Raw genomic sequence first — 14,870 nt, 5'->3', positions numbered from 1 at the left:
GTGGCCTCCAGGATGTAAATCAAATTCAGGCTGTTTGAGTATGGCCAGGAATGTCCTTCCCCACCTAGAGAATCAGCCTACACATACTTTTGATTGCTTCAGGTATCTTTTTACTGTACTGTTTTGCAGGCATTCCTCTTGCTCCTATCCAGGCTGCTGCAGGCATCTCCAAGCTCTCATACAGAGCATCTGAGGTGATTCCATTTGCACACCCGTGTGCTCAGTTCCCTCTGCTAATCACACTCTTGCCTGCCTGGACAAGGTAAAATTGGGCACGTAGACATCCATGACCAATCGTTCCCTTCACCCATATCGTTCAGAATGAGCAGTCCTACATTGTACTTAAACCTCACACCTACACCCACACGGATGAAACGGGAGTTTTGTAGCTACATCTGTAGCTCTAAATAGGTTGGGGAAAAGGCAAGGTTTAATGCTGGACCACTCATTTTCTGTAACGCTAAATTACCAGCAAGTTTTTTGGCATATTTCTGGTCAAGACCAACCCAGCATCTCCACAGCAATGCCTGGGCACCAGCAGGACACCCAGCACACACCAAGGACTTCTTCCAGTAAGAAGTTAGATATGGGTTCTTCCTCCCTTGCAGTCTTCCAACACCATCCCAACAGGCTCTACAGCCTTAGAGCCCTCCTCGTCCTCCTGCCCAAAGCATGTAACACATCTTCCGGTTTCATACTGTACAAACAACAGTTTCGTGGGCCACAACAGTTTCTGTGTTATATCAGAGATTTTGAAATAAAGGAGACACAAAAATGACAACAACGTATTACAGCCACAGTGCAGTACCTAGAGCCTCGAGGAGACCCACAGCACAAACACCACATAGGGTACATGTGGTCAGTTTAGATACTTGATCTGAGGGCCAAAAATCAATCCCTGGCCCTGTTCTGTTCTGTGGTGTAGGCAAGGCTTGTATGGCTTTACACCCAGGGCTGGTGAGGAAGAACCAGCACATTTTTACCCTGAGTGCATTCAAGTGAGGCAGGACCTCCCATAACCCTGATATGGCCCTGAATGATGAAATTACTCAGGTGAAAAGCAGCAGCTGCAAGCTTACACTGTCATAACCCAAAAATGAATGAGCAGTTGCTTCAGGGAGGGCTTCTACCTAGACAGACCGTGTTTCCTAAATACTGAAGGAGGAGCAGAGGCAACAGAAGTCAGGAGAGAGAGAGCAACAGCAGAAGAGTGGGCCATTTGTGCTCCCTCCCACAGAGCCAGCTAGGTCTCTGCAAGCAGCTGTGCCAGCTTCTGACCAACATCAATATGTCAATTCTGCTTCTCAAAAATCACAAGCCTACTTTGAGCCTGTGTAGGCCCCCCGCAGGCATGTAACTGTGGGCAGTTCTGCATCGGTATTGACAGCTGGGGCACTCAGCAGCAACACAGGGAGCAGCCACAGCCCTGCCACCCGCCCCCTGCGGCAGTGTCATATTGGACATCGCTGCAATGGAAAGGTTAAAGGAAACCTTGTTCAAAAGAGATGAGAAAGGGTGCACTTATGTTTAGATGGTGCCCAGGGCTGCAGTGAGACAGGTTTTGGGGAGGGAGTGCTGAAAGAGTGGTTGAAACTGTGCCTCTGCTTCCTCTTGTTGGCAGAACAGTGTGGAGCTACTGGCCTGGTGGTAGAATTTGACCTTGCTTTGCCTTGTCTGGTTGGGAGACCCCCCTCCCCCCGCCCAAGTTTGGAGCATCTGTGCATGGAATATGATGAGGATGATGATATTTTCTTTGCAAAATGGATGAGCAGCTTCTGGGGCCACAACTTGATCGATGAGAAGGAGAAAGAAGGCAGAGGCCTCAAGAAACGTCAGACACGACTCTGTAGTGAAAGGAGAGCATCCCTACCGGTAAGAGCTGTGTGCAGCTTTCTCTGTGTGTGCATGTGATTTATGTGTAAATATAACTTCCATCCCCAGAGGCAGGGCCCTAGGGATGTATGAGGAGGAGAATGGGACACCTTGCCAAGTAAGTTCAGTTCCTGCTGGCAGCTACTAGTTGCTTTTTGAACTTAACTGTCTGCCAGGGTCAGGCCTCTGTGGTCTTGGAATACAGGAAGACTGGTAAACTCCAAGGTAAGTGATGACAGGACCAGAAATGTAAGAAGTGTGTGATAGCTGCCTAACTATGTATTACAATGTTGTTCTGGCTACTCAGCGCAACCTGGCAGAGGTCAAAACATTTTGCACCTGCGTACTTCAAGATGGTCTGTTATGAGTCTGTTCTTATGTGAAAAACTGTATAACTCCATATGTATTAAAAAGATTTGGACCTAATTCTGCAACTATACTGTCTCCAGGAAATTTTACCCTTTACCTCTTGGGACTCACCTGTTTTCAGGGGTAACTTCTGTTTTAAGCTAGAGGATGCAGTCCCTCCTGGTTTAAAATATCTGACTCTGAAAACAGTGATACAAAACAAAGCTTACTAAACTGTGAAGTAAGATTTTAAGGTAGAAGTACATTTTTTATTCTTTAACTAACAAAACAGTTGGGAAAGGGGCAGGTTCATGTGCAGAAGGCAGCTCACAACTAAGTGATTATCAAAATTAGGTTAAACTGAAAACAGCTGTTCACAGTCTCTCTTTATTCAAAGACTGTTGCTTTTATTTCAACTTTTAAAAGCACATTTAGGTAGTCCAAATCTGTCTCCTTTTTTTCCAATGACAGTTGGAAAAACAATCAGTTGTCTTAACAGACATACTATTTTCCTTTACAAACCATTATTTACTTATATCCTTAGATCATTATGGCTGCAACAAAGCAAATGCTAGTACATTGGGGAGAAACAGCTAATCTTTTCCAAACATTTTTTTGTGCCATTCTATGTTTCCACCTTGCAAGTTGTTCTCCACTGCAGCTGTCATGTTCTAAGCTGTGGGATTTTTCGTTTCCAAAAAAACTGGCTAAGAAAAATGAAGGAGTCCAAAACCACTTCCTCCCTCTTTGAATTCTTGGACAGGCTGGAGAGGTAACCTTCCTTCATAACTTCTGGTCTGATCAGCCATGTTTGTTATTTACTGTTATATTTCACCTTGGCCACAGGTTGCAAGACAGACTCTGAGCTAGAGCTTTGCTGCTGTATTCCATCAGAATGCTGAATATATAATGTTTATTAATGGGGGGTGGGGGGGAGGAGGTTAGTTATCTTTACTGTATTTTATTTTTTTCACTCAGAGATCCTTGCAGATGTGATTTCTTTAGGCCTCAATAGAAACTGGAGTGTAAGAATGTACTTTAAATCACTTTCCATTCAGCAACATGCTGAACACATCTTCTTGTATATTTGTGGCTGTATTCATGTGTGCACAGACATTTCATTTGAAGCATGTCCTTATATTCAGTTTGTTCAAAAGCTATTTGAATATTTAGCTAATAGCTATTCAAATACTTTGCTGTACTTGCATTCCTGAATCCATACCTGGAATTTAGATTAAGTTGGCTGACAGAAAGATTGTGATTTTCTGATGTTACTGTTTAATGAGCTGAAGATATTGTGTGCACTTAATTATGTCTGGCCTTCACATTAATGCTTCACACAAATTTGTCTTGCTCCACTAGTTTCATACAGAAGATGTAAATTTTGACTGCTTTTTTTCTCAGTGCCTGAAGTTGGCTGGAGGAATGAGACGGGAAGATTTTTTTGGGAATTTTAGGGTTTGGGGATACATTTTGAAACGAACTCTTGATTTGGAAGCTGAGTAGTTGGTAATAAAGAGCATTAGTACACGTTGTCTTTAACCAAAGCCAGAAGTTAAACAAGTGGGCACTACTGATGCCTTAGAAATACCTCCAGAAAGAGCATCTCCTTTTTGAGAGCAGTAGCTTGCTATTGCACCTGGATGTGTGGTTTTTTCATAGTTACTACAAATTATAACTACTGTAAGATTAATTATTACAAATTATAACTCTTGTAAGATTCAAAACACTGGTACTGTTATTTAAACATTGTCTTCATTTTATCAGAACAGTGCTAATTATCAGGAGGTGTAATAACTGAGATTAGACTGCATCTCTTCTGAACGTTAGTACCTCCACAGCAGATCACAGTGTATCCTTTCTTCTGTCTCAACACTGAAAATTGAGATAACTCCACTGTTTACATGAAAATCAGGTTCTGACACAGCTGTTGGCAAGAGCTCCTTGTGCAGGTGCAGTGGAACAGCCAAAAGAGCACTGCCAGCTCACTTGGTCTCACATCCAAGGCTGGTATTCAGGGCATCAGCAGCAGAGCAGTCCTGCCCATGTGAACTGCTTCTGCCCCACAAGCCTTTTGGTGCTACACAGCTAAGTGCTCTCAGGGCAGCACAAAAGGTGGTTCTACTGCAAAATCATTTTCAGCTCCAAACTGGTGTATTGATCTTTGTAGTTTTTCCTGTCCTGTAGTAAGACATTCAAGCCCCTGCTCCCACCTCAGAGACAAAAATTAACTCCTGTGGTATCCTATTGTGGTACAGCCCCCATCCCAAATTCGGATAAAGCTTTGTAAAATAACTCCCAAACTAACAACAGTTTTCATTATTTTTTCCCCAATATCTTGGTGTACCTCACACATAGTACTGAGATGAGCTTTGCAAAATGCTTTTGCTATTGTCATTCACATTCTGCAGAGGGGAACACAAAATTATATTCATCCTTCCCTGGGTCACTGGCAAGTCAGGCTAAAACACGTAACTCCACACTCAGGCTAAAACAACACGTAGCTCCACTCTCCTGGAAAGCTCAGAGTTGTGTATATTGCTGTGGGCCAACACTGAATGTGAAAACTGGGGACAATTAAGTCATCTGTTTCCTTCTCCTTTATTTAACTTGTTCCCCTGGCAAGCTTTAGACAAATTAACTGTGATACTCTTTTTGAAGCCTCCAGTTATTACTTTCCTTGACACATTCTAGTTATCCTGCATCATTTTGGCTCAGAACAGTTCTTACTTCCCAGACATTTTGTTGTAAGGAAAAGATTGGAGGCAAAGGAGAACTGATAAGAGTTTTACAACCCCATACATGTATCCACCTTCAAATAGACATTGTTGCTCACAGGAGAAAATTGCTAAGAGCAGCTGAGAGTGGGAGCAGAACAACTGACTGCTGTTGAAGCTACTGACATTTAATTTAAACTAAACTTAGAGTGATCTACCACAATATTGTTACTATAGACCAATTGGAGCCCAGACCAAAATATTTTTAAGAAATATGTGTTTGTCTATAAGCTTCTCTGAAGGAAATGAAGCCATGGGAGAGCATCTGAATGTCAGATGTTTCAAAATATCCCTAAAATACTCGGGACATTGTGTAAACTCCAGCAAACAATGATCATTTGTGCTGACACACTGAAGATTAATTTTCTTACTGACAGCTGTGCAAGCTCTCAGATCAAGCCCAAAAGATGTAAGCAATTAACTTGTCTACAACAGAAACTGAGAAAGAGATAAGGCAAATTATACTGACAACAAGTTTTGTTGTGTGAATTATTTTTGTTTGTGTAACTTTTGTGTGTTTGAGATGGGCAATTAGCAGAAGATTAGCTGTTTTGTAAATAGACACACTGAGCATGAGTGGCCTTTACCCAACACAGAAAAAAAAGAGTACTAATGGTAAAGAGAAACAATCCCTGAGATCCCTTGGTGCTTCTGGCCTTCCCAGCACTGGCAAAAAATCCCCATTTTGATGGTGGAGAATTTAATGTATCATGCAAACCACTGTGAGAGAAGGCACAGTCACAGTAATATGATTGCATAGACCTGTCTGTGTAGCTTTACCCTTAGCCCACTGAGGCAGATGGGCATTTCAGAGGAAAGGCTGTCCCTTTTCTGGACCATTGCTGCCATATTGGTAGGTAAACTGCAGTCTTTTTGTTGAGGGCTTCACTGTAATTCTATCTGTGAAGGGAAATTAAAAAGCAATGTCTTAGTAAAAGAAAACATTTACAGACATTGCAAAACAGGATAGAATACAATCCCCCATTTCAGCTGTCCTCCTGTGTTTGTAGTTTGTTTTTTTTCCCCCAAACCCTCTAGGAACAGATACCAGTGATTTTTACCATGAGACAATTTTTATTTCCAGGAAAGAATATATGTTGATGCCATTAAAATGACAGAGAAGACATTTAGCTTGTTGAGCCTGGCATGGCATGTGTGCTCCCGTCCCTTGAGCACAATGTGATTGCTTTGATGCTTTCTAAAGTAACAATACAATATGACCTTACAGAACTTACAGCTGTATTGACTGGTTTGAAACCAAAGTAAAAACGACATGGCAGAAATCGTTAACACTACTCTCAGAGACAGTCCATAATACTGGACATAGTAAGCTTATGCCTGGGAAAAAAAAAATGGAACCAGTACCATATTTTTTGTAAACTCTCCTTATTAGGTACTTCTGTTGGGTGTGAGATTTATTATATTTAGCATCTCTCATCAAGCCTGTCTAAAGTGATGTAGCCACAGCCATATGAATGCACAGCCCCACTATTCAGAGAAAGCCTGCATAGGTTCCTGTTGTGCCAATATATTTATAGCAGCATCTGGACCAGAGTGCATGAAATTGTGTGCAGGACATGTTTCAGGTCCCTTGCAGTCCAAGGTTTGTAGATTCATGTGAACGCTATACCAAGTTGGTTTAGTTTTCCCCTGTTTGTTAAAATAACAAAACAACCAAGACACACACCTACTCTGAGTGTAAGGTTTTCTACTGGATTTTCTTAGAAAGCTCTGCAGAACCTGTAGGATAAGGCTTCATTTGTTATAAACAATCACAGCTCCCTTAAAGCCAGCAGAACTTCTCATAGTTACTTAGTAGCTGAAGACTTAGCACCGGGCTTATACAAAACACAGAATCAACTGGGTTGGAAAAGACCCCTGAGATCGTTGAGTCCAACCTTTGACCAAACCACCACCATGCCAGTTAGACGATGGCACTGGGTGCCACATCCAGTCTTTCCATAAACACCTCCAGGGACAGTGACTCCACCACCTACCTCTCTGGGCAGCCCATTCCAATGCCTAACCATCCTTTCTGTGAAGAAATTCCTCATAATGTCCAAAACATACATGCATTCAAAAATGTATGCAGCACCTGGGTGCCTAGAATGCTTTAATCTGACACCTGCAGGGGTGTAATTTTCAGTACCTCCCATCTCTCACAATTTTCACCATCTGCATCTTATCAGTGTTCAGCTACTCATCCTGAAAAAGCATCAACAGCTGGCAGGGTTTGGGGTATCCCTGGCCCTGTGTGGTGTCCTTCTCACCCATCTCTTCTACGGGTCTGTCCATTAGTAAAACCACCAACACATGACTCCGCAGGACACAGCAGTTCTGTATCTCCTTTACAGACATTCAATTAAACATAGCTGATGCAGATCAATAGCTTTTATCTGCATGCCAGGCCTGGGAAAATTGAATCACACAGAAACTAAACATCTGTCTACTCCCTCCTCACTTCAGTCCTGCAAATGTAATTGTGGAAGTATGTTTCCTACCACTTCTTTGGTTGGGATGTATCCCTCAGTGCCCTGAAACTGCTCCTTCATTAGTTTGGGACAAATGTGTCCAAGAAATCAGCTGAAAATTCAAAGATGGACAATGAAGCATCCAGGCTGCCTGTGGGCCATGCTGAGAATTTGACCCGGGCATCAAACCTCTTATCTGACTCATCTGGCTACAAAGGGCTGGGTAATGCTTTTTGAGAGTCCTGCCTAGAAACTGCAGCTGGGCGCAAAGCCTGAGTTTTTGAGGTTGTGAAGAATCCCAGTTCCTTTTAGTGTCAGTGAACACTAAGAGGACCCAGCACACTTTACATTTGAAATGTTCATTTGTTTGCCAAAACTTAGATCCTCAAACCCAGCAGTAATAGGAAATTCTGCCTCTGCTGCCTTTAGAAAGCAGGTTCTTGGCAGTATGATTCTCCTGCACATAAAAAGAAAGACACAGAATTCTGGGCAAGGTCCTTCACTTTGCACCACTGTTTGGAGAGTCTCTGTGGCAGAAAAAAAATTCTTCCTTGTGTGATCTGCTTTAATATTCATTACTCAACAAAGACCTTTTGTTTTTCAGGCCAAGCTTTCCTCCCTCCATACAACACAACTTCATGCTTCTGCCAAAGGCTCATCTTCAGGCCACCTCAGGGGCTCCAAGGAATTTCAAGACCAAGATGTCAAATGCCACTGCCACAGGAAGGCAAGCAGAACACCTTCAGCAGACAGCTCATGCCCAGAGACAAGATCAAACTCCATTCAGGAATTTGCAGAGTCCTTTGAAAAGCAATTGCATCTCAAAAGCAAACGCTCAGTTTCTTTGGTAGGTAACAACTAACTTAAGATCACTACAGAAAAAAAAAGCCCAAGCAACCAAGTCAGCTTTATCCTTTGTGTAATTGCTGTGACATTGCTGGGGGAAGTGCAGACATAAACTCCAATTGGAATTTCTCATATTATGTGGTCTCAAATTACTACAGTAGCACAAACAAGGTTAAAGTTGTATCATTAGTGTGAGGATTCTTGTTGTGGTGTTACTGTCTAGGCTTATTCAGGAATGTTTATCCTCAAAATGAGACACCACATTGGCTCATATGGCAATGTTTTCAGAAGAGTCTCTGGCTGTGACAACAAAACATGACAATACAAACCCAGATTTGCTTCACTTTTGCTGCAAGACCCAGCTTACTTTTTCACTGCTGCTGACCTGACTTAACCCATATGGTGTTATCTGTAATACTGCCAGACACTGCAGTGTTTGAGAGGCTTCTCTCTTGCCCCTCAGGACTCCATCCATCTGCTTTCTGCAGTGTCACCACACAGCTGCAGCAGCAGCTACTGCTGTAAGTGGCTGAACATAATTTCACTGAAAGGGCATGCAGGCAGCAGGGGATTCTCCCCCCATTTCTTCCTTGTCCCCATCATTCTGTCCTGAGCCATGAGCATTTGTTTTGTCTGGTGTGTATTGATGAAGTAGCCAGTAGCAATCTTTTGTCTATGACACTTTAATATATTTTTATTATTTTGATACATAATATCTGCTGCATCACACAATGGAAGAAAGGGTAATAAATCCTAACTCACTTTTAAGTATCAGAAGAACACTATCAAGTTGTCACTCCATTCAAAAAGTTGTGCTTAAATAACACCTGACATTAGCATCAAATAGCCACAGAAGGAAAAATCTTTTTTTTTTTTCAGTTTCTTGACACTGACAGTTTGTATGGAAAAGTAATTTTAAGCTCTCTTTGAACACCTTCTGCACAGCAAAAGGGAAATAAAGGTCTCTTTTCAATAAGCAGCATAATTACATGATCAGTCCCATAATTATAGTCCTTGCATGCCCAGTCCTCTAAGAATATGCAGAATTGTGGTGATGACAGCACTGTTACACTATTGTCAAAATTTCAAATGCATTCCCTAATCTTCTTTTTCCTCTTTAGGAGCTCTTCAGTTGATTTCATTTGGAAATTTACATTGCCTCATGTGCCAGCATTCACCAGTGGTTGTCTGGTTTCTCATTTATAATTTCTCAAAAATGCCTGTGTTTAGAAAGTCTGTGAGTGTATAGTTGTATGATTAGGTATAGCAAGCATAATGTATTAAATATGGCTTCAGTTCCAGTTAAAAGCTTGGATTCCAATGCCCCTCTGTAATCAGCAGTGAGGTGTGTATTTTAGTCTGTTTTTCAAGCAGACCAAGTTGTCATTCCCTCAGTCACCATTGCAGTTTGGGAGATGTGAAAGACTTGAGAATCTCAAAGAACTGAGCAATTGGTCAGAGATCTGAAAAGAAATTTGGGCTTAAACCGATGTCTCCAAATGGAGCATTTTTTTGCATTCTGAGCTCTGTGGGTGCATTTCAAACCACCATGATCAGACAGGTGAATATTGTGGGAAAGGTAATTCATCTCCTTCCCTGCATATTGCTTTTGTCTGATAGATGTGTCTTTGAGAACCCTTCATGACCTTGTTTTCAGTGAGGTCTTTGCAGCTGGCACTGAGCAGCTTTCAGGCACATAAAGATGGATCAAGTGAAAGGACAGAAACAGAGAGTCTGGGCTGAAAACTCAGACCCCCTTCCTCTCTCCCTCCTGTCTGCTCTCCTCTTCAAGTCCACTGGGCCGGTGACCCTCCTATCATATACAGAGTAAAATCAAAGCATGTGTGTTGCTTCTTGCTGAGCTTCAGGGTGACTGCCTTGGGCCTTGAATTTGAGCCCATCATGGTAAAGCCGATCTTGGTGAGGCAGGTTACTGGAATATTTTGTTTCATAGTGAAATAACATAATGAGCTTTTTTTTTGTTCTTGTAGGAGTCACTTTTAATTCCCTGCTATTTTTTCCCTGCCTTTTAGCAACCTGAAGGTGTAAAGGAGAGACGAGAAAGAGAAAAGTTGCATTTGAGAAAAAGCAAGTCTCATAAGAAAATGGGAGAGAAATCAGAGCCAAGGAGAGAGCGCGAAGAAGCTGAAGATTCAGAAGTACCTGCAAAACACAGCGAACAGTTTCCATCACAAGCAAGCACTCAGAAAGGTTATGTATGCACAGGCAGCTAGAATGCATTGAGATCATCAATCTTAACACTCCCCCTGAAGAGCAGAGGGAGCATTCTTGTTCTGTTTTGACTAGAAGAGGCCTATTAGCTAGAATAACCCCATAGCTGTAAATTAAAAGTAAAATTCAACTGCATTACTGGCACCATGTTACTACCTTCCTTTCTTTACTTTTGTCTTTAGAAATGTGACCTTTGTCATAGGAGTGTATTGGTAGCAAGATCCAAGTTAGAAATTAACCACTCTAAGAGGGTCTCAGGCAAATTTAGCATTGCAGCAGGACAGTAGTGGATGTGTTCATTGTAGAGGAGACCACCATCTATGTATTACAGAGCCATGCAAAGCCTTATGTTCCTTTTTTAATGGAAAACAGGCTTTTTGGTAGGTTGGGTAGAAAAAAGTACACATAAGCAGCATACACTGCTTCCTGCCCCTGACATTCACTGAGATTTGTCTTGAAAACAGGTATCTTTTTGATTTGACAATCTTTCAGCTCCAAATTTATGTAAGTAAGAGAAGAGGAAAGAAGCCCGTGTTTTCTCCTACACCTCCCTGATGTCTCACTTCTCTGCTTTTCCTATCCCTATGCAGTATGACTCTGGTTTCTCTGGCATCTCCCAGCCCTCTTCCATGTCCTCAGTCCCATTTCCCCAGTCACACAGCTAGTTTTTTCTCCCTGCTTTACCCTCATCACCTTGCTTCTTTTGTGGCCTTCCCCCTCTCCATATACTAGTTTATAGCCCTGCCTTGTAGCTGCCAACCTCTTTTACTACATCTCTACTTTTGCTTCATCAAAATTTGAGCCTTGCTGAAAATTCTCTAGTAAAGTCAGAGATGTTCTGTCTCTCATATTTCCATATAATCTCCTCAAGAGGTTGCTGAGGCATTGCAACCCTTTTTCCTTTTCCAGAACTTGGGCCAAACTGGCTGTCTATGATAAGCAGGACTTAGGAAAACTCTGTTCCTCTGGCTGAGGATCTCCTGAACACAGGTGTAAATCTCATCTCCACATGCTCACAAACAGATACACACTCCCACAATCCCACTATGCCCACCTTTCTTCAACATGCCAGTGTTCTCTGCAGATACAACCCTGCTCTCTTTGGGAATAAACTCCCCAGGCCTACTATGGAGAAAGCCTGGTTTGGATAATACAGTTAGAAAAGAGTGAAGATGAATGAAGTCATGAGCAAAAGTCAAGGTCTGATGGATATTCTTCCTGTGATTTTTCTGTAATTAACAAAGATCTTACTAATTTACCTTAGAGCCTTACTTTTGAATATTCAGCCCTTTAAAAACTTAGGGCATCCTTAAAATTTTGTAACACTTATCTCCATTAAGGGATTGCGTTGTTTGATTTTTTTGTTTAGGGCTTTGGGGGATAGATGAGAAAGCAGTTGAACCCTTACTGATGCTTGTAAATTGCTTCTTACCTGGTAACATATATTATAAACTAATAAATCTAATAATGCAAAAATGTTCCTATGCATAGTTCCTGTCCTTCCCAATCCAGATTGAATTTTTACAAAGTTCTTCTGTCAGCCAAAACTTACATACAGATGACTTTCCCTTTACAACCTTAATCTGAAGGCTGCATTACAAAAGATCTGGATAGAAAGGAACATGGCCAGCAGTGTCTGAGTTCCTCAGATGAAACCTCTCACATACATCCTTTCAGGTAGCAGCCTGTCCTCACGTCTTGGGAGAGCTGAATGCCATGTCTGCATCAGCTTTGCCTGCATTTCAGGCCATCAGCTGCCTCCTCCTGTTTTACAGACAGGTTAACTCAACTGGCCCCAGCAGAATTTGCTTGTGTTCATCAGACCAACATGCTGGTTGTACACCACACCTGATGGAAAGAAAACACCAAACAGAGCTAAAATAGGAGAGCCATGTGTGGCTGCCTCTGACTTGCTGATTACCATCTCCCTAAAAGCACAGAGAAGCCTCACTGGCCACCGAGGCAGCCGGGCAGCTCTGCCTGCAAACAGCTCCCCCATGTTCCACCAAATCCCATCTCTCTGATGGGAGAGCCTATAAGTGTTTATGTGCTTTTGAACTGGCCCATCAGCCCCATGGTGTGACTCTGGAAACAGAAGCTTTCACATAATGTCCTTTTTTTATTCAAAAGTGTTCTCTCTTGCTTCATATCATGGCTGATTAGACCAACAGCCCTTTCCAGCTCAGTCCCATCCAGTCTGAGGCAATAGTATTACTTAGAAGGACTGAAACTTGCATGATAGCATGAAATAATTCTCCACAGAAATTAACAAGTATTTAGTAACAAATTTGGGAAGGAAGGTAACCATCCAAACAGGAATCTGATTGCAATGGCACGTCTGATATTTCTGTTTCCACAGGAAGTGGAATATACAAGTAGTCAGAAAGACTCCAGAGGGTTTTCATTCTCACAGTAGGTCACTAGTTCAGTCTCAACTGACAAAAAAAATGGTCACTGCCTTGATTCCATCCTGAATTCCCAGAGCAACAGGGCTGGCTGCGGGCAGTTTCTGCACAAACACCCATTCCTGGGCAAACACTGTTTGCGTTTTCTGCCCTTTGCAAGAGTGGGATGGCTGCAAGTTGCATCAGCATCCAAACCTTGGATATGACGGAGGTCAGGCTTCAGTGGGAAGTGAAGACAAAGGGACAAAAATATCCAAAATGCTCATTAAGAAGAAATACTGAAAACATGAAACAGAAAGGGGAACGAGCAGGAAAACTGGTGTGATTCAGGGACCCATGAAGGAAATATTGAACTTGCTGTGTCTTACAAGTGGAAGACCATGGTCTGGTAAAATGTTCAAGAATCCCTGTGGATTCTTCCAGCACTTCAGGCTAGCTAGAAAGTGCTCCTGTGGGAAGGGAAGATGTGGATACATACAAACCTTTCAAGAGTGAGTTATACCCCAGTGTTTTCTGAGAGGGCTAAGAGAACATCAGTTGAGGTTACCTCATCTGTCGGGTGGGCATTCCCAAAGCGAAATATTTATGCTTGCTTCTCAGGTATTGTTTAATTGCAGCGTGGTTTGGAGGATGAATTAAATTTTGAGTGCTGATTAACTTATCATGTACTGGTATATGGAATGTCATAACCCACACAGGTAAAATGATGTAACAGCTGTATTTATGTACATACAACAATCCTTTGTTGGAAAAAAAAAGGGAAATACTTAAATGCATGAATAAAATAAAAATAAAGCAACCACGATGTATAACTGAAGAAGACTATAATACCCATTTAAAAAAAAAAGAAACAAAATATTAAATACAAAAATATTAAAATATTCATTGGCAGTTTTTTGTTCTTTAGCGCAAAAAATGGTATTTGGGTAAGCACAGCCCTGGCTCTGAATGCCTTCAGTGTACATGTGAATAGTGTAAAGCCACATAGAAATATAATCAAGATTGATAACTGAAATTATTCACACAGCAATGAATCATAATCACGGGACTTTGAGCTTACCACAGCCTCCTGCCAAAACTGTTGTAAACAAACAGGTCTTGAAATATTTCCAGAGAGACATTACAGCCAAAATCTAAGTCTTTCAATGAGAGAATTGAACACTGAAATACAACAAACTTCATAAAGAATGCTCTGCCTGCAGTTGTTGTGCCAGAGCTTTAGGTAACTGTGCGAGAACAAATGTGAAAATAAACCCACTCATCATAGAAAACATTGCTCGTAGCACGTTGATTTTCATTTTCACTGTTTAGATTGGCTTGGCAGATGCTATTCTCCTATTAGAAGGATTCCTCTGAATCCCAGCTCAGGATCTACAGTTCTTTGGAAAAAGATAATTCCTCTCAGCTGTGTCTTGTCCCTGAGGTCAGACAGAAAATGAGAGAAGTAAGTGATACAAGGAGCATCAATATTCTGTCATACTGGATGCATTCTTGTCCTTCTCATATGTTTGTGAAAATGCTTCAGTTCATACATCTTCCAAACTGACAGAGTTTTGGTGTATTGAGAAGACCAACCAACTTGTGACAGTTTTCATCAAAAAGCCATCGAGGGCCCTAAAGAGAGTCCTCAGACTGGAGAATTTGTCCTGTTTCCAATAATGAAGTACCAAAAAAGAACTCTTTTTTTGCTCTAAAGCTCAAGCAGAAGGATGCATGGACATGGTTGCCTGTAGCCATATCCCATGATATGAGGTGAATGCTAAGATTTGGTCCTTTGAAAAGCAACCCTTCCTGTACCATTATGCAATGGCTCTCATTTGATATACTGCTCTTCCTGTATACACAAAATACATCTTAAATGTTTCTCATTAGCATTTTAAATATAGTGGGTCTACTCCCTGAGGACTCCTATACAGAGA

The 14,870-nt window shown here is 41.7% G+C and overlaps 1 protein-coding gene across 1 annotated transcript; it reads left to right on the top strand.

Moving 5' to 3' along the window:
* The first annotated feature begins 1,511 nt into the window (after positions 1–1,511).
* On the top strand, positions 1,512–13,787 carry LNP1 (leukemia NUP98 fusion partner 1). The gene is made up of 3 exons (XM_042031670.1): positions 1,512–1,872; positions 8,073–8,315; positions 10,348–13,787. The coding sequence occupies exons 1-3, from the start codon at positions 1,723–1,725 to the stop codon at positions 10,546–10,548; spliced, it is 594 nt and encodes a 197-aa protein (XP_041887604.1). The 5' UTR covers positions 1,512–1,722; the 3' UTR covers positions 10,549–13,787.
* The last annotated feature ends 1,083 nt before the right edge of the window (positions 13,788–14,870 follow it).

The sequence above is a fragment of the Corvus kubaryi genome, unplaced genomic scaffold (genome assembly GCF_017639235.1).
Source record: "Corvus kubaryi isolate FWS band 111438036 unplaced genomic scaffold, C.kubaryi_AGA036_p1.0 37341, whole genome shotgun sequence".
NCBI lineage: Eukaryota > Metazoa > Chordata > Aves > Passeriformes > Corvidae > Corvus > Corvus kubaryi.
This window is presented reverse-complemented; position numbering and strand designations above follow the sequence as displayed.